This window comes from Orycteropus afer, unplaced genomic scaffold (assembly GCF_000298275.1).
Source record: "Orycteropus afer afer isolate SDZICR_OR568_19922 unplaced genomic scaffold, OryAfe1.0 scaffold00005, whole genome shotgun sequence".
NCBI lineage: Eukaryota > Metazoa > Chordata > Mammalia > Tubulidentata > Orycteropodidae > Orycteropus > Orycteropus afer.
In genome coordinates, this window is record NW_006921592.1 from 26,256,623 (window position 1) to 26,284,003 (window position 27,381).

A 27,381-nucleotide genomic window follows, 5' to 3' on the forward strand; every position below is an offset into this window, starting at 1 on the left:
TAGGGGGGATTTCCAATCTTTGGCCTCTTTGCTTCAGATTTTACTCACCCTTTAAAAGAAAAAAAAAAAGGAAGTCATCATAGGCAAAATGTATATAAAGTGAGAAACCTCATCTATTATATTAGAAATCGGGACAGTGACTGCCCTTTGGAGGGGGCTGGTGAAGGTAATGATGGTGGATGCCTCTGGAAGCTGTTCATGTTTTGCTTCTTCCTCTAGGGGCTGGGCTACCTGGATATGTTCACTTTGTGACCATTTGTTGAGCTGTCCATTTATGATATGCACGTGTATACTACATTTTAATAAACAATACATAAACAGTCAAATCGTTAAGCTCCTTTGCACAATTGTGTTCATCCTTAATAGTTTAACAATGGGGGGAAAGAAAAGACCCAATTTAGAACTCAACTGGCTCTCCAAAGATGACAAAGCCACAACAGTTTAGATCAGCCTTGCCTTGGGGTCCCTGGGTGGTGTGAATGGTTAACATTCAGCTGCTAACCAATGGTTGGTCAGTGTCCACTCAGAGGTACCTTGGAAGAAAGGCCTGGCAATCTACTGCTAAAAATATCATCCACTGAAAACTCTCTGGAGCACAGTTCTACTCTCACATATGGGGTCATCATGTCAGAGTGGACTTGATGGAAAAGTTTGAGGATATGGTTTATTCTTCTAAATGTCACTAGGATTTCATTTGGGATATACCCATGCCCAGGGCCGTTTAGAAAATGTAGCCTAAGAAACCCCAAGGAGCTTTTCTGACTCTGGTCTCTCAATGTCTCTCAGTTGCTACTAAAGGGCAGAGATTCCTCAACCACACCCGCCTGCCTGCCCAAGCCACACACCTCAGTTGGAGCTGGTTCCCCGGGGCCTCTCCTCACATTCCACATCTTGCAGCTCTATGACTTCCACTTTCGAATCCCTTCTCTCGCACCGGACATTAAAAGGCACGTGGGGGTCCTCAAACAGCCCGTGGTCAGTCTCGGGGTAGTCCTCATAGCCTGGGCAGAGACCTCCCCGGGGGTTTCGGCCATGCCCAGGCCCTGGCCCGGGAGGGGGGTGCACAGCGACAGTCACAGAGGCAGAAGCAGTCACAGTGGTGATGGGTTGGCAGTATCCCGGCACGGAGCTGCCCATGGCAGTGAACGCTGGGTTCCGAGGGTTGTGAGAACGGGCTCCTCGGGTGCCCACGCGGTCCCTATTGCTAGGGCCAGAATGCCCTTCAGTAGAAATTTCAAAAGCGTCCCTGCGCAGTCTGTAGGGAGGCGGCCGCAACCCTTCTCTTAGGGGTTCCCTGCGGGGCTGCTGGCCTGGCCGTCCCGGTGGCAGGGGCCCTGTGTCCAGGTGGGGCTGCTGGTGAGGGTTCGAGGGCGGATGGTGTCTGGAATCGGGATGGACCACCTGCAGAGGGTGTGGGCAGGTGAAAACAGGCAGGGTGCTCACCCAGGCTGGGCAAGAGGAGCCACTGGTCCTGTCCCTCCCACCCTGGCTCCCACTCATGCCTTGCCACCCACATGCAACACTTCCTTAACCAAGCTTTCTGTCAAGCCAGCCAAGGAAAGAGGAGAGGGGAGGACCAGGGGAGCCCAGAGGGACCTTCAACTTACAAAGGAAAAACAGGTTCTTTCAAGAACCTGTAGGACGTGGCAGAAAATCTCTTCATTGAGATCCTATCTCTAGGCTTTCTCAAACACAGCCAGCTGGACACATGTGGCAGTTCTCCATAAATGCAGGGTGGTAGATGGACAACTTCCAAGCTACTTCCCTCCCACAGTCCACCCCCCCGCCCTGTTCAGTCTCGCCAGAGCCCGAGCTCCTCTTCTCTAAAAACTAGTAAAAGTGTCCGGCCCTGGCTCACCCAAATGCAGAATGCAGGCAGGACTGACTACACCTAAGCATCTAAAAACAATAGCCATGAGGGATATGTGGCTATTTAAATTCAAGTGAACTAATTTATAAAATTCCATCCCTCAGTTGCCACATTCTGAGTACTCAATAGCCACATGTGGCCAGTGGCTACTGTATTGGACAGCGTAGCCAGAGAACATTCCCAACATCACAGAATGAATCACAGTTAGGAATCTGGTTTCTGGGTCTCTATACAAAGCACGGAGCAGCACAGTGGCCACATCAATCAAAAGGACCGTGACCAACTTCAAAGTTGTTCAGCTTGTACCTATTTTTAGGCTCCCGCTGAACAAAACCAGATTCACACTGGAGCTCAGCAGGCATCGTCACGGGGGGTAAGAGGAGGAAAATTTAGGTTATTTGGTTGGCCTCTCGTGCTTTCATGGAAGGGCTGCTTTGGCCTGGAACTGGAATACCCATTTCCTGGAGGGACAGCAGGAGGCCTTCCATTAGAGCAATATGAGCTTTAGAACCCTCCTTGGGGTTTTTTTTTTTTCTTTCTTCTTCTTCTATTTTTTTTTAGTAACCCCTGGCAGAGAACACTTTGGGAGCGTACAGCCTCCAAGAAGGGGCTGTTTCCAAGCTACCTCACTGAACTTTCCTAAATTACTGGAGGCTAAGAACTCAGAGGGTGGTTCTCAGCTTTTCTGTTCCCTCCAGCTTCTTAGACTACAAGCTTGAAGCCACAAAAGGTTATAGTAAAGCCTTCAACAACAATAATTTAAATAATTTTGTGCCAAGGGAAATGAAGGCTACCAGAAATGACAGGGAACAGAAAAATCACTTTTGTAGACAATTTAAAAAAAAAAAAAAGAAGAAGAAGAAGTAAGGTGTGTGTTATCCCTAGCCCTTAGGCTCAAACTTGTACCTACCCGGAGCAAGATACATCCTAACACTTTATGTAATAAATGACTCCTGCCCTTTATGATAAGTATTAGGTTGAACCATTATGAACTGGGCATTTTATTTAGAAAGAGTCAAATATTGGCAATTTCATATGATCTAATGTAAGATATACTTAGGAGTCCCTGAGTGGTACAAACTGTTAATGAGCTTGCTGCTAATCAAAAGGTTGGAGGTTTGAGTCCACTCAAAGGCTCACTGGAAGAAAGTCCTGGTGATGGACTTTGGAGAAGTAAGTCACTGAGAACCCTAAGGAGCACCATCTACTTTGACACCATGGGGTTGCCGTGAGTTGGAGCTGACTTGAATGTCAACTAGCATATTTATTTTTGCATCTTATGTATCCTATCTATGTGATTTGCAGCTTCGAGTAGGCAGGGGCTATGCTGGACACCCTCTGTGACCACTGTGCCCACTGCCATAGGTAGTAATGATTCTCCCCAGCCCCAAGGGTGACTTACAGTGGAGCGGGCAAAGACAGGGTTTTCTGTGGCCTCCACGATCACTTGATGGGCAGGACCCCTGGTGCTTTGCTGGGCCTCATAGTGCCGGAGCTCCTCGCTGATTCCTGAAACCGTTGTCTGAGAACTGTACTCGGAGTCAGAGGAATCAGACCCGTTGTTCGTGTGACTGGGAGGCACAGCAAACCTGACGACGCTGGGGGGTGGCTCAGGGGAGGGAGTGGGTAGCCGGTTCAACCCGTTGGCTGGAGACACCTATTAAGGGGATTGCATATCAACAATGTTCTTATCCTTTGTTGGCCACACTCAAAGTTCAAAGCACAGTTTAACCCAAGGGGTCCTGACAATACACTGTATCCACTTTTTATTCTGTGCAACCCTGTTATGCCTCTGGAATGGAAAGTGTTTTGTGTCTGTCTACAAGACTTAGGCTGCCAATCAATCGATTTTAAAAAACAACACAACCAGTACTACATCCTCCAAAACTATTAAATTGAAGCAAAAAAGGTCATATTTATTGAGATGTTTATAGCAAATGTGCATATATCTAAGTTATCCAAATATCTAAATTAAGAGTGACACCAGGAAAAAGAACATCTAGGTGGCCCGTAGGTTTTACCTTATACCAGTTTTAACTACTGACCTCAGGATAGGGTCCAAAGAAGGACAAAAGGACTGGGAGCAAGACTAATCCATTCAGAACACCCAGAATTGTTAAGATCGCCAGAACTGCAAAGAAATACCTGGAAGATAAAAGGGAAACAGGAACGTTTATTGAGATGAACGGAAGTGATGCTACCCTTCATGTGCCCAAATACGTCTGCACATCAAAACCAAAAATGAACAAAAATCACACCACTGAAAATGCTATTACAAAAACAGTTCAAACTCAGCACAAGATTCTTTTTTATTTTATTTTACCTTGTGGCTTTGAGGACTACATTCCACAACCCAAAGTGTGAGTTCATGGAGGGAAGAAAAAAAATGAGTTTGTTAATTTGCTGAAATCTCCTGGCATGTAATGTTATTTATGAATGTGTTACACAAACACAAAAATATGGAATGCAGGCTGAATGGCCGCACAGACCGAGAGCACAAACACAAAGCAGAGGGGGCCCCTCGCACGAAACCCAGCAGAAGCAAACAAATGAAGTGAAGGGTGTAGAATTTAAACAATTTAGTCCAGGAGGAAAAGAAGCCCACTTCTGCAGGCAACTAATCCACTGTGAAATGTGTCTGCATCTTAGAGCAGAATCTCTAATTAAGTCTCCGACGTATCAGGTAAGACTTTCCCTGGGCTTTCATTAATCACAACTTGCTGCCTAGAATTCTGTGAGTTCCAGTTTTACCAAATAGCTCCAATTGCAACCTTTTTAGAACACAGGAACCAGCTTTCTGCAAAGAAAATGCTGCCCATTCTGTGGGAGCGCGGGCATTGTGCTGAGTGAGGGCGCTCCACAATGGCCAGGCTGCTCGGCGGGCTAATCTTTTGTTGAACAATTTAGCATCTGTGAATACGCTTGTTTTGCGTCAGCCAATTCAAACATAAAGGCCGCAGCACCATGGAAGAAGAGGAAAGTGCACAAGTGGCCCTGCTTTCCCACCATTGAGGGCTAAGGTCTGGGATTCTTCATGAATACCAAGGTAAACCTGCCAGCCAGGGTGAGCCTCTCCGATGGACATTCCATGCAGCTGGAGAGAGCGGACTTTCTAGCAAGGAGGCATTTCTTTAACTAATGATTTCTCGGGCCATTTAGATGGAAGTGAGCTGGGGTGGGGAGAGGCTTCGGATGTTCTGGGAAGAGGAAGGGCACGATATCTATCTGTTAATGGTCCTCTTGATCATAAAACAGAACAGGCACCCAGCTTTGCCATGTCTATGTATGTTTCGCTGTTAGATTAAAGGAGAGAGAATCCCTATAAAAATACGAATACCTTGTGGCTATTGTAAACACTAGAGACTTCTGAGCTGCATTAGTAAAGACTGAGCAGCCAATGGCCTGTTCTAATGTAAACTGCTAGAACTTAAGGCTGAGACGTATATCAGCAGCAGGCATTAAGACATTTGCATCCCATCCATCTCACTGCAGAATAAACACAGCAATTAGATTTCTGACAGCTTAGTGTATACAATGTCTGCTCATGTATTCGACCTCAGTGAGGACTTTATCAGGTTAATCCATCCAGTTCTAGAAAATGGGAAGCCCTTTTAAGTGCTTGAAACAGGAACCCTGATACCTCTGGGAGGGAACAATAGTCGTGAGTTAGATGAGAGAACTGGAGTTCTAGCCTCCACGTTCCTGGCATGGTTGCTCTAATTCTGGCTAAGTGTTCCTCTCTGTGGCTCATGTAGCATCCCACACAAGGCTGAGTTAGATCCTCCAAGATCCCATCACTCCCTGTGTTTCGCATGGATTGCCTGTGAACTTGTCTCTACTTCATAGACTGTAAGCTACATGAGAGGAACTCTGTGTCCCTGCTACTATGGTTATGCAAAATGGCACTTAAGAGGTACTTAGTACATTTGTGTTGAATGAGAAAAGAACTATATAAAAGAAATTCTATCTGACATGGGTTTTCATACCATGAAGAAATAACACTAATGTCCGAAAAAAATGTATACTTAGGAAAAAAAAGAAAAAGTCAAAGTAAAATTCAGAGCTTAAAACAAAACCAAAACCTTCATCTAAATAGGCAAATCCTATTTGGCACTGCCAGGTAGGATTTATGAACTGGTTTGTTAATTTATCAGTGTGAAGGCACCACATCAATAGAAATGTGGGTAGAAATGCAGATTTTCTACCTCAGGCATATGCAATCTGGTATGCATTGAGAGAGCATCAGGTGGGTCATTTAAAAAAAAAAAAAAAACTCACTGCCGTTGGATCAGATCCGACTCAGAGCGACCCCTCCTTGGGTTTCTGAGGAAGTTTCACTATGGAAGAAAATTGCCCAACCTTCCTTCCGAGGAGTGGCTGGTGGGTTTGAACCACCAGCCTTCTGGTTAGCAGTCAAATATCTTAAGACACTATGCCACCAGAGCTCCTAGGTGGGTCATAAGCACATTATAGTTTGAGAAGCATTGGTCTACACTAACAGCTATTCCACCTATTCATTGCACCCTTCCTCAAAACCATAGCAAGCAAACTCAAGCACTTACTTTAGGAAGGCTGAGTTTCCATGATGCTGAATTGTCCATCTGGTTTGCCATAAACCAGTGAGTTGATCTTTTGCGTAATAATGAAAGCTGGCTAAACTTTGTAGCTCAAACACACACATAAACATAAACATACCCTACTCTCTCCAGACTGAAGTGTTCCAAACAACCCAATTATTTCTCACATTTGGTTCTGCCCTGTCATGGCTCTAATTCTGGGCAATCTTTTACCTAGTAGGAGATTTTAGCCTTGCCTCTTCACAAAGTTTGTCCAAGATCAGTGACTTCAAAAAACCCCAAGGGTGCTAAGAGTCTAAAACAATCTATTTCCTTGCAGGTCTTACAGTCTTTTAGAAAGGAAAACCTGCTCTCCTTTTGTTGTTGTTGTTATGTGCTGTCGAGTTGGCCCAGACTCATAGTGACCCACCCCCTCCTTGGATTTCCGAGTAGATTGCCCAACCTTCTTTCCGAGGAGTGGCTGGTGGGTTTGAACCGCCAGCCTTCTGGTTAGCAGTCAAGTACCTTAGGCACTACACTACCAGAGCTCCTGCTCTCCTTTTATACTTCATAACATCAATTTTTAAATTAATTCACCAGAAACTTCTTACCTTTAGGTCCAAGGAAAAGAATCTAAATTAGGCTTGGATTTCTAAAATTTACAAAGTTGTGCATTCAATGCTTCCTAAATCTTAGTGAGGATGTATTATGAAATCTGAGCATACTAATCTTCACTTCTTAAGAGAGTAAGTAGCTACTTTTGAGTTATTCTTTCTACAGTTTTGAAGGAAATGAAACGAAAGTCAAATTAAGTCAATTAATGGAACCACAATCATCTTTTCCTGTAGGTATTTCAAACCTACAATACTAAAAACTGTGGTATTAGGTGACCCTTTGGCCTCAACATGTGGCTTTGCTGCTAGTCCCAAACCCTCCATCTTTTCTCAAGATATTGCATAAGACATCTCCAGAAGAGAGTTCATCTTTATATACCTCTCAGTATATCTCTGAGTTGTTGTTGTTATATGCCATTGAGTCAGCTCCAACTCATAGCGACCCCTCCTTGGGTATCCGAGGCAGTATCACTACGGAAGTAGATTGCCCAGCCTTCCTTCCGAGGAGTGGCTGGTGGGTTTGAACCACCAGCCTCTGGTTAGCAGTCAAGTGCCTTAGGCACTATGCTACCAGAGCTCCCTATCTCTGAGTTAATAAGTTCAAAAGGAAATAGAGTTATAGGAGGACATAGGCAACATAGGATCTTTATAACATAAAGAAATAACACCAATGTCTACCAGATACACAATGAAATATGCAACAAAGGTCATATAAGCAAATAATAATGATTTAAAACTCACTCATATTACCTGACAATGAAATCAAATTCGGACCCTGCAAGCATCAGGACTCCAAGCAGAGTAGACACGGCGCCATCCAGAACGGGTGCAAACATATGCTCCAGGGCAAGTACTGCTCTGCGGTTTTTATCACCAATGGCCGTGAGAAAGGCCTGTGGAAGGAGCAGAGTTTATATGATCAGATTCCTAGACTTAATGTGGTCAAATGTTTAGCTTTGTCTTAAATATGAAGAATGGGTGCCAAATATATATTTTCTCAAGATTATGCTCAGGTGAGAATTTTTGTCATTGTGTCCAAACTAATGTGTTTGCAGTACATCTAAATACCATGAAGGTTTAATAAGAAGAAATATATGACTATAAATTCAAATTAAGCCTATGTGCGGACATAGCCTTGCCTCCTTCACATTTCTAAAGTTCTTCTAGGTCAAGAATGCTATCAATATCGAATGGAAACTCTACTGGATAAGTTCAGGTATAATCAGACAGTTGTTTTGAGAGTCTGACCCACAACCATTTAATGTGAGTTAGTTATTGTTATAACCTGCCTAGTCCTAGTGGGACCCAAAAGGGAGGTTTGAATTTGACAGGAGGCCTCTCTTTGCATGAAAGTTCAGGTTGCTCTGGGATATGCTGAGAGGAGACAGCTCAGAGCTTTTGCAGGCTGCAAGCCCTAGAGTCTAGTATTTTGCCCTACAAAACACTGCAAGGTGCAATCCCATCCCTTATCTACTCTGTAGATGGACAGGAATGGTTATTCTCCTTTACAGATGAATAGATAAAAGTATACAAGTATATATTTCTCTCTATAACAGGTACTTCTAAGATAGGTTCCACTTATATATGTTTACTGTGTCAATTGGTGAAAGACATTAAGGCAAAATGACAATCTAGTTGTCATTTTCTCTTGGGATGAATGCACCAAGACAGTTTGGAACCATGTTATTCTGTGCCCTATCTGGACTATGAGGCTCAAGATATTTTGATTCTATTGCAGACAACTATACATTTATCCTACCAAGCTGACAGAAACATAGTGACTTCTCAAAGCCTTTCAGGGAAGAAGATCTCTTCACCAACCTCAGAAACTTAGCAAAGGAGTTGACATTATATTTTCAAATATATGGATTATTTTTATGTGTACATAATTACATATATACAATGAGAAATGCATGCAATGGATTTATCTCTTAAAGTTAAGGACTCAGCCTAAAGCTTAATATCCTTCAACAATGTATTCACAAGACTAGGCATAGAAACAGAGAGGGAAAATAATTCTCCAATTAGAAACAAAACTAGTTCTCTTACTTTTTGCTGTCATGAATTTGGAGGCTGGGAGGATGAAGACGCAAGTGGTCCTCCAAGGAAAAGCCAGCTCATGGAGGCTGAGCTCTATACCTTTAATCATAGGCCTGAATGTCCTGCCTTGGGGTCAGCTAGCCTTATTCTCAAATATGCCATCCCTATTGGGTCTGGGAGTGTGGTCTCATTTTATCCCCACTGTGTTAATGTCATTTAAAAAACTGTGTGTGCATAAGTACATGTACACACAATCTGTTCTAGGAATAAATCTGACCATTTTAGAACCCAGTGATACTAATGGACACATTCAACACCTAATAAGTGAAGTCCTTTCTGGCTCACTTTCCGACAGCATTGCCAACTGCCGACAAGGCCCAGCTACTTTTCCCTTCCATGGTCTTCTTAGATTCCCCAAGAGGGAAAGGAATCCAAAAAAATTTCAGTTACTCTTAGGGAATTCCTGTGCTCTGAAGCCTTTACACTATGACATGTGTTGCAAGTGTTCCTTAAAATTGAAAAAAAATTAAATGGTTCCCACATGTAGACTAAAAGAGCTATGTTGTTGCTGTTATGTGCCGTCGAGTCGGCCCAAAAGAGCTATAGGAAACGTTAATTTTCCATAGAGTTTTTACTTAAAATGTCTTCCGTACCAAAGCAACATGGACTGTAAATTCCACTCCTATGCCAACGGATGCAATCAGGATGACCACGGGCACGGCACTCAGCTTGATTCCGATGAGGCCCATCATGCCAAAGAGCTCGATGGTCATCAAAGCCAGGACCACCACCTATAATAATTTGCAGAGTAATTAATGACTGGGTACACCACACCCTAAGTTTTGAAGAGAAGAGAAGGTGTTAAAGTACTAATGTGGTCTCCTTTGCAGATCAAGAGCAGAGAAATGCCTGTAACTCTAATAGAACAAAAGTACTGACTTACTGTGACTTCGGAAAACTGTCTTTACTTCCCAATTCAACTTCTCCCTGTTGGGAATGGAGACTTAGGGACAGCCAATTTGTAAGGCTATAGAAGTTGTTAAGTACATAAAGGCAAAGTTTAGTATTCTAAGGCAAATTATTTTCCCAGTATATCTGCTCTTAAAAAAAAAATGACTCACTGCTGTCAAGTCATTTCTGACTCACAGCAACCCCTTCCTGGATTTCCGAGGGGGTATCACTATGGAAGTAGATTGCTCAACCTTCCTTCTAAGGAGTCTCTGGTTGGTTTGAACTGCCAGCCTTTTGGTTAGCAGTCCAATGCCTTAGGCACTATGTCACCAGAGCTCCCAATACCTGCTCTAGAAAGCGCGCACACACACACACACAAATCCATTATTCCCACCATTTGAAAAACAAAAAACCCAATTGCTTATCAGGTCAACTCTGACATGTGTGTCAGAAAACTGTGCTGCAAAGGGTTTTCAGTGGCTGACTTTTCAGAAGTAGATAGCCAGACCTTTCTTCTGAGGTGTCTCTGGGTTCACTCAAACCTCAAACCTTTCATTCAGCAGCTAAGCACATTAACCATCTATGCTACCCAGGGACTCCAGAGTACTCTATTAAGAGATACAACAATAGGGACTCACTGCTAGCTATAACTTTAATATAGTTTATAACAAGATGTTTCCTTCTACTTTGATCTTAACCATGATGGACCATCCTTCAACTCATAACTGAGTTGAAACTTAAATATTTGGTTGCTTCACACTCTATCCTGAAGAAAGCTGGTAAGACAGGGTGAATACAAATTCTTTCAAGTAAAAGTGGTTTTGCTTTTGTTTGGAAAGCCCATCAGCTAAGTGAAGATGACTTGGTAGGAAGTTAAGCAGGGAGGAAGAGGACACTACCATCAACTGACATATGTCAGTTTACAGGGGCCCCTTCACTTTGAAGAAATGTGGGAACCAGGGTGGACAAAGCTTTTCTTTGCCTTTCATCTTCCTTGTAAAAATTTGGAGGGAAATGGGAAGAAAATCTGTGAGGTAGATTTTGGAGTTTTTTGGACCAAGAGGGAGAAAATACAAATAAAGTAGTAAACTTTGGAAGAGATAGAGAAAGTTTTCCTTCTTGGGGGTAGGGTTGGGGATAGTGGTGGTAGTAGGGGAAAGTGTCCTAGAAGTCCTTTTTGCTTTTTTTAAATAAATTAATGCAAGATGAACAACATCAATTGCTTAAGTACCATGAAAACTCCTGCAGACTAAACATTTACCTTTTAACATACCTGCTGCACAGACTTATGGTGCAGAAACAAGACCTGGTCTATGTTTTTATAATTTTGGCATTTTGAAGGCTATACCATAGTTCATGGAATTTAAACACTGCCGTGAATTTATAGACTTTCCATGAAACTTACTTCAAATCTAAAAGTATTTTGGAGAAAGGATGCAAAAAAAAAAAAAAAAAAAAAGCTAGTTATATTAGTTTATTATTTTCTCCCAGGAGTTAAAACTTTTTTCCCATATAATACTGTCCTGAGTTTTTAAAAATTATCCCTCCATGTTAAGTACAGAAGAATCTTCTATATATTCAGTCTAGGATGAAGTCACAAAATGACACTTTGGAATTAACAAAATAAAAAGAACTAGTTATGCTTTGAGTGTTTTAATAAATGCTCAGTGCTGTTATGGCAAGTGTGTTTAAAAAGCTCTCCTATCTTTACACAGAAATTTTAAAGCTGGAGGAGAAAGGACCCAAGAGTAAGGCCATTAAAGGCTCTACCTTAACCATGAACCTCACCACCTCAAGTAGAATAAATATATTATGGATGATGCAATCTATACCCTCCTCCAGAGGCCCAGACATAAACAAAACGTCCCGGCTGCAGAAAGAGCTATGCTGAAAGGAATGTGACTTCCACAAAGACCCTTATAATAAACTCACAATGATCCCGGCAGTCCAGGGGTTCAGGAGGAAGACAGCGCATACGAGAAATGTGCAGGCCAATACTACGCTGATGGACAGCAGAAGCCAGTGGCGAAGCCCAATGTACTGCTCCCAGAAGAGGAAAGGATAGCCGTTGGGGTAGCTGGAGACCCCCAGGCTCGTGTAGTTGTTGCAGATGGTTCTTACTTTTTCAATTGCTTCCACAAAGTCCGAGGTGTCACGCAAGCCATTGAGGTAGAAAGGGAACTGAGCATATTCAATGGGTTCTGCTGCTGGGACTGTACCGAGAGGCAATAAGGGAGAAGGTCTGGGGTTAAAGGGATCCTTACAAGACTCAGACATTTAGGTATGCAAAATCCCTACAAGTTGCCACAGAGTTGATTCTGATGCATGGCGACCCCATGTGTGTCAGAGCAGAACCAAACCGTGCTCCACACGGTTTTCAATGGCTTATTTTCAGAAGCAGATGACCAGACCTTCCATCTCTGACTAGACTTGAACCACCAAACTTTTCATTAGTAGTCGAGCACATTAACCATTTTCTTTACCCAGGTTTGCAATACTTGTGATAAATTTCCATCGTGTATTAGATTTGTGTCCAGTTTTACAAACAATGACTATATACTCCATAGGTACACAATTGAAAGAAGAAAAAATGTGTAAGGAAATTAACTTACTGATTTTTTTCAACGTAAAAGGCAAATAATACCAATGATAGCCCTTGGGTCTTTACAATTTTAATATTTGGTTTAAAACACTTTCAACAGTAATCAATCTTTGATTTTTTTGTGGGTGGTACAGCATGTGAGCCTGCAATCTGTGTATTTTTCCATCTTTGACTTTAATCTTGTGGATGCAATTACCCTTTGTAATGGGTCTAAGCAACTTAAAAATTAATTTTCAGAAACCTTTTTTATTCAGTGGACATAAGTGAAAGTGTTAAGTCTAAATGGTTTTGTTCAATCATATGGGAACAAAATAACTTGAAAGTCATGCCTTACTGGGAAAAACGCTTAACTTTCTTATCCTTTTAGTGATCTAACACACTTAAACCTTCCATGCTTCTTTTTTAATGCAATGCTAAGTCTTCAGCAACAGGGGAAGAAATCCTTACACAACAAGCGTTTAGTTACTGCCGTTGTGTGTTCCGACCCTTTGGGGTCATTCAGTTGACTTGCTAAACATGATTTGCCCTATTATAATCTCAACTATAAATTTTCATTAAGACAAGCCTTGGCTGCTTGCCACAAAGCTCTGGGGTTTAGATACAGTGGAGCACAACTCACTTGCTCTCCAACCATGTTTACAAAAGGACTGGTCTCCTTTCTCACGTCTTCCCTTGGCCCAATAAACAAACTATAAGCTACAAATGTTGTAAAAACAATTGCAAATGAAATGCAGAGAGAGAATCACTTTTCAAACCCCGGGCTGAGAGGGGAAAGGAAGAGGACATTGCTGTATACAGACTTTTCTGCTCTGCTTTAAACAGCTCTGACAGAGTACAGGTGCTCATTGGCTTATAGGAATGACCCAACTTGCCAAAAATCCCTTCAACGCCACAGTTGACAAAGTTAAGATAAACATCTAATCCCTGGTGATAAAACTGTGTGATGGTAAAATAACACTCAACCTGGAGTCTTCCCCAACGTTCACATGGAACAGCTGGCATTAGAGAGCAACGCTTGACGAACATCTTCGCGTTAAAGCTCCAGGCGGAAATTAGAGACGCTTATTTCTCAAAGTGATAGAGCCTGGGGTTGTATTCCATTACACATCCTCATCTGTCTCCCTGAGTTTTAAACTAAAAGAAATATATTGTTCTGTTTATACTTTTGAAACCTGGATAGTGTCAATGAACTGTTACTGGAGAACAGAATGTGGCAACTCTGTGTGCTCCCAGCCCTGAAGATGGAGGGCTACTCACTTCGCAGCCTGGTTTCTGGCATGTAGTCAGCTTTGTCGTGGACCCATTCAGGCCGGTGGGGCCGGATGTTGGCCTGGGAGGCGGCATAAGCAACGGGATCGTTGCTGACCCAAGCGGTCAGGTAGATATAGAAAGCGCTTGGATTAATGATGCCATCTGCATCCACCAGACGCTGTTTAGTCAACTGCAAAACGGGAAGAACAGAGGCCTTTCAGAATGGGGTTTGGGGAGGGCAAACTCTTGCCTAGGGAGAAAGCAGCAAAGCTTCGCACCAGAATTTATAACAAAGAAGAGAATGTCCACTGTTGGAAAGTGTAGAAAATCCCATCAGAACACCTTTGATTTCCTTCAGAATGCACTTATCAGGGGATGCCATAATCAGTGTGTTTATAACAAACACACAGTTCTGCAGATGGCCCGGGAATTGACTGAACCAATTAAATCTGAATGCTAAAAAACTGTCTGCAGCCAAGGCGGAGAATGAACAATCTGGAGAAACATATTTATAGGAGGGGAAGGGGGAAAAAAAAACCTGGCAAGAATCCCCATACACGTCTGTGTGCAGTTAACCTCTGTTGTTAACACTGAACGAAATGCCACCCAGTAAATGGAGGAGAGCTATAAAAATAAAACAACATCTGTATAAATTTTGCTAACACTTGCCTCCTATGACCTGTGCATTCAAAAAATGCCCATCGTCAGAAAGTGGACGAGACTGGTATGCAACCACGGTCACGCCGGAAATCTTATTTCTGAGAGAGGTGGTCATACTGCGTGTGCTGAATCCTGTGCGTGGCCAAATGCTCTCCCTCTAAAGTGGGCCTTGTGGGTTTTGCTTAGACAAAAAAAAAAAACAAACAAAAAAAAACACTGGGATCTCTCTCTCTATACGTATATATATTTTTTCTGTTTATTTTAGGTTCAGGCCTGGCTCCAAAGCTTTTGGTCTTTTTTAACAAAATGTAAAACACTAGTGACAGCAGTTAATAGAGAAAGAGTAAAGTAAGAAAGGGCATGGAGGAGAGTGAGTGAACTCGATTTCAGGAGTCTGGATTCAATTAATCCACAGGATATGGAACAACTGTGTGTCTTCAAGCCATCTTTGGAATTACATAGAACAGCTCATGGCCTCCGTAGACGCAGCACACTTTGCTCCCTCCCAGGCAGAGGAAATGATATCCAGAGGCCTGGCCCAATCACAATTGTTCCATGATGGACCTGGGCCCTAAAACCCAACCCTGCTGCCCAGGTATTGCCTCACTATCTCCCGGATGGAGTCCTTTGCCCATGGCCTTGTCAAACCTGACAGCTGAGTGCATGGTGCTATAAAGTACAGTTTCACAGTCCATAATAACTCTGAACAATGTACTGTGTAAATCTGTCACCTTTCATGCCAGCAAAAGAGGGGAGACAATAAACAGAACTGGGGAGAAGATCAGCATGACAGGTTTGTGCCTGAAGGTGAAGCAAGGAAGCTACAAAGAACAGAGGGAGTAGGAGGATCTGTGGAGGCCAGCAGTAGTGAGGGATTCACCCTAAGAGTTGCAACACATCCCAGGAATCAAAAGGGATAGCTAGAATCCAAGTGTCACAGAGAAGATGCAAAGAATTGGAGAGTGATTATCAAACAGAAACAGCTCTTATTTCCCAGAGGGGTAGGGCACCTCGTCTGGCCAGTCTACTCAGAGTCCAGGCATGTGCATTTCCTTTGGCTTCATTCATGACCGAGCAATTTGCTCCTTAGTCCAGCGTGACACAAAGGCTTCCAACGAAAATAAAATGATGAACCCTTGCAACCTTCTGGTAACTTTCCAGTTTCCATCCATCCACCCCAAATAATTGCTTTGCAATGAACCCATCTCTCCAAGTTTGAATACAAGCAAGACCAACAAAATACATGTACTAGAATTTAAAAGAGAACAGTAAGACACAGCACTTCTGGCATCTGAAAGAGCATTCATGGTGTCAACCACATTTTATCTGACAGTCATTCAGGAGGTTAGTGACAAATCTGTCCTCACTTGACAGACGAGGAAACTGAGGCTCACTTGATTGGCAGAAGTCACACAATTAGCTAGTGCAAGGAGGTGAAGTAGAGCCAATTCAATAATGTTCTTCCTACCAGCCCCTAATGCCTCTAGAATACTAGTAGGGACTGAATGCCTTCAACTAGACTCTTCAATACAGTGTCTGCCCCCATGCTCTGCTTAACAGCGCCCTCTAGAACTCCCATGTGGCAAAGAAGTGAGAGTACCTGACTGATGTCAATGGGTTTATCGCGGCTACCAGTCTGCACCAGGAGTTTGTAGGCAAGGACCCCATCATCTGATCCATTTTTGTAATTGTTAGGCATGATTTTCCCAGTCTCCCAGTCACTGTCAAATGCATCCTGGAGTCCTAGAAAAGGCAAATATATGTGATACATTACAACTCTTCACTGAAATATTCTTGATCCTAATGAGATAAGCTGAGGACAACAAGCTAGATATCAACCCAAACACTCTGTATGCTATGTCTACTTCAACTTCAAGTGATATTATTACAATTTTCACGAATGAACTGCAGGATGCCAATAATCATTGCTCAAAGGGGCATGGGGGGCATATTTATTTCCAGAAAACAAATAGATATACTTTACCTTTAAAAAAAAAAAAAAAAAAATTCTCCATCTTTTCTCTCATTGTCTATTCCAAAAGAGAACAAGAGAGAGAGACAGAGACAGCGAATGTGAGGGAGCTGTAGGTGAGCAGCTCCATGGGGTGAGGAAGACACACACCATGCTCATTAACCATTTCATGCCACCATAGGGTACTCAGCCACGGGTTCCTCAGTACAACCAGAAATTCCATTCAGATGGGGGAAAACACATTCAAACTTCCAACTTCAAACAGCAACTCAGCTGCTTCTCGAGCCCAGGGTGAGTGAACACGATTCTGTCAATTTGTTCCATCTGTTCGACTTGTGGAGCTAATACAAGCTGTGGGATCCGCTGCCAGGTTGTGTAAAGATCACAGCCAACACCTATTCATTCTCAACTGTTCTCTTCCTCTTTGCCACCCTTCCTTAGGAGAGGGGGCGTGGAGGAGAGGGGAAGGGAAGGATATTGTGTGTGCCTGGGCGTGCGCCGGGAAATACCTCACAGGGTAAATTTGGATCCGATTGAGAACAGGAAGCCACAGGCCAATACAAGGAGGCTCTGTGAGAACAGATGACAAACCACAAACCCAGGGAAGGGAAGGGAAAGAGCTTTCTAGGCTTGGGGGATGGGCGACCCCACAAGCCCACCACACACAGCTGCGCTTGGCCTCTGTAATCAAAACCATCATTACAGACCTGATGGTTTGGCTACAGCTGTAAAGAGATAAGCGTGTTGGAAGAGAAAACATGGCCTCAGTGACCCGGCCTTAGGGTCTGAGCGGTTGCTGGTTGGCATACTGTCCTCTGATACCCCACCTCTTCTCCCCTCCCCCCGCTCCTCCCCAGGCACCTCCCAAGTAGAACTCGCAAGCCCCAGCAGCTCAGAAAACCACATCTTTTGAACAAAGCTGTACATGTATCGGTTAGACATGTCCAGTAGAAGGGAGAAGGGTTTATTTAATTTCCGAACATGACTTCAAAGACCAAAAAGAAAAAGGGAAGAAATAATCTGGTTAGATTAGTGTGCTCAGAAGTTACGCTCTTGGGGTTTCAGGTGGGGGAGGGGGAATCACAGGCCCCTTTCTCACTTTCTTTTTTTAAAAAAAAAACTAAACCCTCCTTCTGAGATTGCTGTGGGCATTGTTTTTATATGAACAATTTGAGGATGAGGACCATGGGCTCAGTGATGAAAGAAGGCTCTGTTACAGGGCGAGTGCAGAGGAGAGGTGAGGAGGGTGGAGACCACCAAGGATGGCCGAGAGACAGACTGTTTTTCATAGCGAGACATGAGCACAACAAGCTGCACTGAACAGGTGCTATTTTATTGCCTAAAATCTCTCCTTCCCCGCCCCCCCTTTGTGAGAAAAATAAACAGAAGAACCACCACCACCACCATCACCCCCATCCCTCCAAAAAAGGAAAGAAGCCTGGTCTGTTTTCTTCCCCATAATAGAATTTTCATCATTTCATGACTGGCACAGGTACTTTAACCCTTTCCGCCCCCCGGCCTGGTAATCGTAAAGAACAGCTCACTTTTATTGAACACTGGGCTGTCCTAAGCATTTACCTGGATTACCCTTTGTTTAATTCTTACCACAACCTTGTGAGGGAGCCCTGTTAGCATTACTGTTCCCATTTTACAGATGAAGAAATTGAGGCCTAGAAAGGTTAAGTAACCTGAAACAGGTCACCTAGTAGGTAAGTTTTGGAGCTCAGCTTTGAAGCCAGAGAGCCTGACTGCAGTGTCAGCTGGGCCACTCACTGCTCTACAATACCCTGAACTCACTGGGGTCTCCACAAAGTATTTGTTGAAGGAGTGAATAAAATTAGCAGCATTAGCACAGGTACCAGTGACATCTGGTGGCAAACAGGGGGTCCCAAGAATCTTGAGTGCTATTTGAAGATTATATATATATATAGGTACACACACACACACTACAACTTTTGGGGCACCTCAATGTGAAAGAAAGGAAAATGGTTTGGGGAGAAGGTCAACCCTGCTAGCAATTCAGTTCAACTCATAATCCACGCTCCCTGCAGCTACATGCCATTGACTCTGTTGAGAGTTTAAAGATGAATGAGAAACACTAGCTGTCTTTAGAGTTAAAGTTAAGGCCTTTCATAATTAGTATAATATTTACTGACCATATTACCAAAAACCTCTAGTAACAATGGTTGGTCTAAGTCTATGCACAATATACAAAAGCCCGGACGCAAAACAAAGACAAGGACTTGCATCCATTGCTCTTTGCCCAACTCTAATATTTTACATCCCAACACCTGCACTTTAGCTAGAACTGTTCACATTATTAATAGCTTATACTACTAACAGTTTTCTAGTGAAATGCTCTCAACTAAAGATAATAAACTATCTCCAACTTGCAAATTTTCTTCAGATATGGGTACCCTGAAAAGAAAATGTCAATCTAAATTTAAGTTGCCTGATTTAGTGTGAAATATGTACAAACACCATTTGTACATGATACACAGCATGGTTGTATCTCCAACTCCACTTATCATATTTGCACCTATGTTTAGAGATGACACATAGGATAATTCTTGTCTCTCATTATAGATTTCTATAAGTAAAAAAAAAAAAAAAAAAAAAAGAAAAAGACAAAAAAAACACTAGAATATTGGTAAAGACTAATAGGATGATATGGTTTTGGGCGGCCAATTCCATTAACAACTAATGAGAGTGCCATCACTTAAAAATCACTAAAAAAGTGGTTTGGAAGAAAACTGATTCAAAGATAATTGCCTCCTTGGAGAAACTGTTCAAAGACCAACTCAACCACGCAATAGGCTTGAAAAAAGATCTAGGCAGCGAATAGCACTAGTATTTGGCCATTCTTTGTAAAGTGCTCCACTGGACATCCTAAGAGTTAGACGCAGTGTTCCAGGGCCAGCTACAACCCTGCCTCTGTAGTGTAAAAGGATCTAACTTGGTCTAGGTGGGTACTGTTCATTCAGCAATCAAAACATGATGCAAGCATACCTTTTAAAAATAATCTCAAGTCCAGCTGCTTTAGGTTTTTAAAGGGATGGAAGCAGAGAGATAATTTACAATCCCCTATAACCCTCTGCACTGCCTAGAGTTACACAATACCTTTTTGCCCCCTTCCCAAGCTCTGCCTCACATGCCATATTGAGCGTCCAAAGGAATGGCTACGACACTGAAATAAGTTCTACAATGACCCTCCTTTGCTCAGATGCTGGCAGTGTACAGCGGATCTCTTTGTCATTGGTGGCAAGTTATTTGCATGTCTTTAGTCAGTGGGGAAAAAAATGAAAAGCACAGAATCTCTCAACTGAAAAGCACTGTTTTAAAAACGACTGGACATTTAAAAACCTGAAGCAAATTTAAGTTAATCTCATGAGCATGTTACAAAAATAAAATTAAAGTAATATTGTTCTCTCCACCTTCCTCCCAAATAAAAATCAAATCTGGTATACATGCATGAACAAAATTTTAGTAACACAAGTCAAGGCCAGAGACTGTATTGAATGATTTTTCTATCAAACTCCAGTTGTTTACCATTTCATGCAAACTCACAGGGAAATTGGCTGTTTAATCTTTACATACAAGCGTATTGACTTAAGACCAAAAAAAGGCATTTAAATCTGTGTTTAAACAAGCCTAATTAAGTGGGAAATTAAGACAATCATTTGGATAACTTAAGCCAAAAACTTTTGGGGGACATAATTATTTGGGTATTTCAGTAAAAGCATTTTGCTTAAATTGTCTGGATAATTATCTTGATTCTCCACGTCACTTTGCATGTGTCAACACAGAATAAATGAACAGCTGTTCTTGGAATCACTGAATACATTCATATTTAGTCAGTTAATAGGAGCAAATTTAGACTATTTTTTCTATCCAGTTGATTAATATTTCCTAGAAACATTTCTAAGAACAAGGTAAGAAGCCAACAAAGGCTTTTTAAAGCAGAATTGGATGATTTCTGAAATAATATAAAATGCTTGCATTTATAGATTTAATTCATATGCCAAATGGAAAGACAGTCAAATATGGGACTTTAAAGTATATCCACTGACTGTCCAACATCTATTCAGTAAGCCAGAACTGGCAGTGTGTCAGTGTAGACGTTCCATCAACACTTTGATTTTACTTGATCACCAAAGCAGCCACCACCCATAATACCACACTAGAAGCATTTGGCTCAACATCTGATAACATACTTTCATATTTCCCAACGTTTACTCATAAATTCTAAGTCACTTGCTAGAACTGTTTGCGTCGTTTTATAGGTAAAAACCAGGTTGAGGGGGCTGTTGCAGAAATAGTCTACATAAATATTTTCAACAATACTTAGAAGTCCATGCAACATGTCTGTGCTCTATTATAACCTAACACTTAAACTGAACAAAAGCAACTTGTAGAAGTTGAACACACAAAAGACCAAATAATGATTGTTCAAAAAGGACACAAACTCTCCAGCAGTACCTTACCTTGGAGCCAGTCTCTGAAGTAGTGCAGCCACATTTTGGGAAGCTGTTTATTTTCTTCCAACATGACATATTTCACATTGCTGAAACTCCTGTGAAGGTCGTAAAGTAAGTGCTGGATGTTTGGGTAGTCTGCTTTCTGGGTGACTATATACATGTTGTAGAAAGAAAAGTATTTGAACTGTGCAGCAATAAAGTCATATTCTCTGGTTTCTCGGGGCACGATGTCTGTAAGGTCCAGCCCATCTCTCACTCGGGTGGTCCCATAAAGGCTGACCCCTAGCAAACCTAAGAAAAGGAAGATCACCACAACCTGCAAAAGAATAAGGCACCAGATCAGATCTAAAGGATATAATGACTCTTCCTTAAGAAAGATGAGCTATTTTGTTTATACCTCACTTTTGATCACCACACTGGCCCTGATTTAGCAGGTAGCAGTGGTTCTCCCAAAGGGAGAACAATAAAATCATAGCAATTGCACTTTAAAACAAGTTCATAAAGAATTAAAATGTTTAAAATGGAAGGAGTTGGCCTAAATTTAGAGAAACAATTGCTAAAGAGATTCATTCACTCCTATAGAAGATGAGCTCATTCAAATGGCCCCACACTCTAAATGGATTGACTGTTTTTGAGTCCTGAAATACATAACATCTTAATGAATTTATTTATTCATTTATAATTGGAAAAAGGAAAAAAAAAAGTAGAAGCAATCCACTGATTGTATAGAAGCCTGTTCTGTTATTTTTTGAAGAGTCTCTTGTTTTGGTAGTTACCTTGGCTTTGGGTTTCAAGAGGAAAGGAGCATAGTGCTTCTCGGCAAAAGAGGAAAGTGTCCACTTGGTACAGGGGGGCTCGAGACAGTGGAGGCTAGAGTCAGAGAACTGGGACAGCAGGTCCCTTGTGGAGCTGGTGCTCTCAGGGCTCTGGCAGCTGAGGGTGTCTTGGGTCACAGTAACGGGCTGCACTGAGATCTCGGAGCGTGGCTCAGCAGTGGTGTAGTACACATGCGTGTGGGGGTCATACTCTGTGCGGAGCTGGACTGTGGACTGCATGGTGATCTGTGTTTCATGGGCAAAGCTGTGGCTGCTATATGGTGGTGGGGGGCTGTAGCGGGTATTATCGTGAGTCTCCGTGTAGGCTTGAGGCTCTACCTGAATCACTCTGCTTACACAGGGGCTGAAAAAAGGAAAAATATGTTGCAATTTTATACTGAAACAGAGAAACGGTACTTTCATTTTCCCCAGTGGCCATTAATATCCATTTTCCCTATCTCTGATGTAGGAGAAAACCATTATCATTGAACTCTATAGACATCACTAGTTTCATATGGACATGAACATGAGTGAGTCCGCAGAGGCCAAATGGGTGGCTGATCTCAAGTTTGGCCAAGAAAACCAAGTTATATGTTAAGGAACCCTTTAATACCTAATTTCTAAAAAGCATGCCCAATACATATATTTTTTCTTGATAAGTGATCTTCAGTCTTCATTCTGCCCTGACCCAGAGAGAGATGACAAACTCCCAACAATCAGCAACACTGATTCCCAAAAGAAAAAAAATTATCACGTACACCAGAACCTCAAGGTTTATGAGATTGTTAAGTTGAGGAAGGGGAGAACCCCCATGATTCAGGCATTTCCTCGGGGAATCATTGTCAGTCTATTATCTCCCCTACCCTCATCATATTAATGTAAATCCTGTTAACTATATTCCCTTCTAAGTCCATGGATGGTCCCTTCTAAGTCCATGTATGGAAAGCATTCATTCTCTCAACATTACTGCTCTGTACCCAATGAATAAAAGCCAGAGCAGCCTTATAATGTACCTTGTAAAACAGCAGAAAATATCCAATCTCCTGTCCTCACGCCGATACAAATCCATGCTGAGAATTGCAGGAAAAATGAGCAGAACCATGGCAAAATTGAACACCACAACTACAGCAGCCTAGGAGAAGAAAAGAAAATTTAGGTCACCAATTATAACTCTTCCCAATCAGAGGACTGCTTGATAATAAAGATGTTTTTAAATATCTTTCTTTCACTTTCCTACTGAAGTGCTTAAACCTGAAAAACATGTTAGAGTTTCCATCATTTTACCACAATTCCATCATTAAGACACCATTGGACTGAAGTTCTTATGTGTCATCAAGTCCATTGCAACTCATAGTCACCCTACAGGACAGAGTAGAACTGCTCCCATAGGGTTCCCTGGGCTATAACCCTTACAGGAGCAGTCTTTATTCCCCACCCCCACCCCCAGGAGCCGCTAATGGGTTTAACCTTTTGGTTAGCAGCCAAGCACTTAACGATTGCATCACCATGGCTCCTGATTGGACTGAAGTAGCCCCCATCGTTCCATGAAACCATAATAATTCCATGAACCTGTAAGTTACAAACATTAGAACTAAACTGCTCGTGTCTTGCTAGTAACCTAACCAAACCAGATCTACCAAAGCACAACAGACAACTTACTTGAGATATTTTAATTTAAAGCAAAAAGAAAACATTTCCCTTTCAGAACGTTTCTGAGAGTTCACAAGGCCTTGTCTTACCACTCGGAAAATCTGTAAATAAAATGGATCGAGTATATCAAAATGTCACCTTTAAAACAAGAAGTAAAATTTCAAACATGTCCCCTGAGGTTTTTAATAGGCACATTCCAAATAGCCTCTGGAGTGGCCTGTGGTGTACTCAAGCTCAGAAACCTAAAAGGTCAAGAAGAGTTAAGCAGGAAAGAAATTCCTGAGTGTGATTATGGTATACAGAATAAATAAGTACAGATTCAAAAGTCACTCTATAACCTAGAATAAACATAGGGCAAGATGTTGCAGTGCTTTGGCAAGTCTCCTGCTGACCTAGTAAAAATTACAAAATTGGGTTGTTAATAGGAGAAAGTCAACAGAAGACAGTGGAAAGGGCTCTCCTGTTCAGAAAAACATGGGAAGAGAAAACACAACATAAAACTAACACTGAACTGCTAAGTAATCAAGATATAATCAATTTTTTATTTTAATTAAAAACTTTTGTGAGGTTTTTCAAAGGACTGCTTAGTTCTAAAATTTTCTCAATAGGATAAGTGCCTCAGGGTGAGAAGAAAACAAAAAAGGCAATCAGTGGTACTGAGGAAAGTCAAGAGAGAACTTTGCAAAAGGCTTTTGATAGTAATTGTGAATTTCTGTTCAAGATGCAGTAACACACAAGCCCAAGTTCTGGGGAGATACCTTCAATCATTAATTCCCTGTGAAGTCTACACAACCATAAAGTAACCATCTCACTAAGAGTCTCATCTCAAAATGATTTAACCCTTATTTTCTCAATCTACCTTGAAAATTCCCTGTCAACTCAAAATATACACAACATATTCATTTATCACTGTAATGGATGAAAAACCTGTGGACATCACAACAAAATGTTGCATCATATAGTTCTGGAAGATGAGGTTCCCAATGTAAAATAAACAGTGGCTGCTACAACAGACTTGAACATGACAATGACTATCAATGAATGAATGAATGAACGAGAACCAGGGTAAAACTTCTGATAGCTACTCAAAAACCTCTTTCCTTTTTTTATTAAATTTTCTTTCCTATTATTTATTGTTTTTGTGGACAGAGAATCAGTCAGACTGTCACTGTAAGCAATTCTTTAATAAATGAGAACTTGTGGAAACTGTAGGTACAGTTTACTAAAGTGACCCTCCGGTGGCCTAGGATAGGAATGCAAACCCAACAGTACTCACTGAGTCCAGTCAGGTGCTCACCTTTGGGAGAACTTAGTGGGCTGGGTTTTCTACACACTTAGCTTTCCAGACCACCACACCAGAGGATATCATTAAAGGAGAGTTTGTCTTGATGAATCATCAGTATGTACTGAGGAAGGGGAGGAGAAAATGAGACAGAGGGAAAGGAAGATAAAAAGGCACTGAGGCAGAGGAGATAAAGAACAGGTGAAAAAGACAAGCAGAAAAAAGAAAAAGAGAAACAGGGAGGAGAGAAGATTCCACTATTAAAAGACTTTAGGACAGCTTCTTCTTCTTCTTTTTTTTTTTTTAATTTATTGTGATTTGGATGAAGATTTACAGAGCAAATTCACTTTCCGTACAGCCGTTCACATATACTTTGTCTCATGTCATTAACCACAGTTTACCACAATGCAACAGCTCTGCTCCCACTTCCTTCCCATAGTTACCACTTCCCAGTGCCCATCCTTCCATACTCTCCTGCCCCCTGAGCTGTCTCCCTGTGCATAAGCAGCCCTTCTTTCTCCCATGATTATTCTCTCCAGGGCATGTGTCTACTTGAGGTAAAGGTTAACTCACATGCCTGTACTTTGTTTGGCTGGAAAGCACAGGAGTGGGTTCAATTCCAGACCTGGAGGGCAGCTAGGGGCCATAGTCTCAGTGGTTCCACCAGGCTCTATTGGACCGGCAAACTGGTCCCAACCATCTTTTTTTTTTCTTTTTTCCCTCCAAATGATTTTGAGTTTTGTTCCACATTGTTCTCCCTCACTATCCAGGATCTCCTACATCCCTTCCAAGTGTATGACAGTGGTAGCCGGGCACCATCTAGTTCTTCTGGTCTCATAGTTGTATAGGTTGCAGATCGGATGGTGTACCAGTCGCGAGGACTGATTGTTTCCATTAATTTTGGTTTTCCTCTTTCTTCTTTGCTCTTGACGAGGAGAGACCCATCGTTGCATCTAGATGGCAGCTTGCTAGCTTTTAAGATCCCAGTCGCTACTCGCCAAAGTAGGAGGTGGAACAATGTTTTATATAGTATGTTATGCCAATTGAGCTTGATGTCCTGAGACTATGATCCCAAGCCCGCAGGTTCAACTACTCGGTCCCTCTGGGTAGCTGGCTGTGACCAAGCAGTGACTACAACCTTGCCCCTTGTCAGCTCTACTATACACCTGTGAATTCTGATCATTCACATAAACTTATAGAACCATTGTCTGCCAACCCTATATATGTTCTTGGATACACTCCCCATTTCATAGACATACCTAATTGTTTAGCTTGTAGGACAACTTTTTAATACCAACATCTGCTAGCTATTAAACAAAAATGGATTAAAAAAGGGTGTTGAGCAGACATGTGTTTGTACAAAAAACCCATCTGAACTTTAGTCATGAAAAAAAAAAAAAAAACCAAACTCACTGCCATTGAGTTGGATCCGACTCATAGCAACCCCTCCTTGGGTTTCTGAGGCACAATCATTAATTTTTTACTTTTCTTTGATGTTACTAAGAAGTTAGTTATATTTTCATTTCCCTTGAGCTTCAATCCTAGTTTTAGCTTTAACTTTATTCATTTATTACTCACTACTTCTACTTACATATCAATATAAAACCTATAATAAATTAATATATATAACAAATAAAATATATAAAATCCAAAATAAATCTGCAATAAAAATACATCTTTTTTTTTTGTAGCATTTTTTTGGTCTGATGGTCATGGTGATTGATACTGATTTTTTCCCATGTTACAGCTACTTCCCACTAAATATTAAGGAAGTCTAGTGTCCCAAACACAGAAAGATAATTAATAACTTAGAGTTGCTTAGGCCTTTATCAGTAATTAGTGAAATGTAATCCAAATACCTTATTGATTGGTTCTTCTTCTACAACAAATAAGAAGACTTTTAAAAAGCTAGCATGTTAAATATGAAATCAGAAACCTGGTTTTATGATTTGGTTCATAACTTGTCAATTTCTTTTCTTCATCACTCTCCATAGGACCTTTTTGGTGATCAGTGTGAATAAGCTGGATAACTATTAATAGTTTAAAACAGTAATACCAAAAGCAGTTTCCTATGAAACCCAGTCATTTCAAGCATTACACCGCATACCATAAAAAAGAAAGAGGGAAAGCCAACGTTCCTTTCACTTTTCTTTGAAAACAGTTGCTTTCTCACAAATTTCTCTGCATAAGAAATAGAGGGTGATTTTAAGTTTGCTGGGCAGCCTGAGAGAGGACTGAAAAAGTGACAGGAAAAATGTGCGGAGGCTGATTTAAGGAAGGAGAGTTAGCAGGCCAGGGCCACGCATAGAGGAACACCACCTACAGAAAATTCTCTATGGTAGACGATGGGTAATAAGAGTCTCATACAGTGATATCTAAGATTCAATTTTAAGTTATTATCTCACCTGAGTTGCACTACAACCTGCTCTCCAGACTTCAAAAAGTATGCTATACACAATTACCTTGTGATGGGGATGCTTTGGGGAAATCAAGAGAAAGGGTGCCATGTTTGTGTTGAGGTAGCCAGCAAGAGGTGAGAAACCAAAAAGGCTGAGAATAGTGTTTAGAAACAGGTGGCAGACAGAAAGGTGGCTGTATCGTGCAAGGATTCAGATGACTCATGATAACTGGGGTAAGTAG

At 41.7% G+C, this 27,381-nt stretch overlaps 1 protein-coding gene across 1 annotated transcript in view; it reads right to left on the reverse strand.

The window, feature by feature from the left end:
- Positions 1–846: 846 nt before the first annotated feature.
- PTCH1 (patched 1) overlaps positions 847–27,381 on the reverse strand; it is a 65,264-nt gene continuing 38,729 nt past the window's right edge. The window contains exons 13-23 of the mRNA XM_007939171.1: positions 22,823–22,941; positions 21,771–22,173; positions 21,001–21,310; positions 16,145–16,287; positions 13,891–14,074; positions 11,964–12,244; positions 9,734–9,871; positions 7,791–7,933; positions 3,916–4,015; positions 3,273–3,527; positions 847–1,401 (exon numbers count right to left, since the gene is read on the reverse strand). Of these exons, the coding sequence (XP_007937362.1) occupies positions 847–1,401; positions 3,273–3,527; positions 3,916–4,015; positions 7,791–7,933; positions 9,734–9,871; positions 11,964–12,244; positions 13,891–14,074; positions 16,145–16,287; positions 21,001–21,310; positions 21,771–22,173; positions 22,823–22,941 (2,631 nt within the window). The remainder of the gene's footprint in view (positions 1,402–3,272; positions 3,528–3,915; positions 4,016–7,790; positions 7,934–9,733; positions 9,872–11,963; positions 12,245–13,890; positions 14,075–16,144; positions 16,288–21,000; positions 21,311–21,770; positions 22,174–22,822; positions 22,942–27,381) is intronic.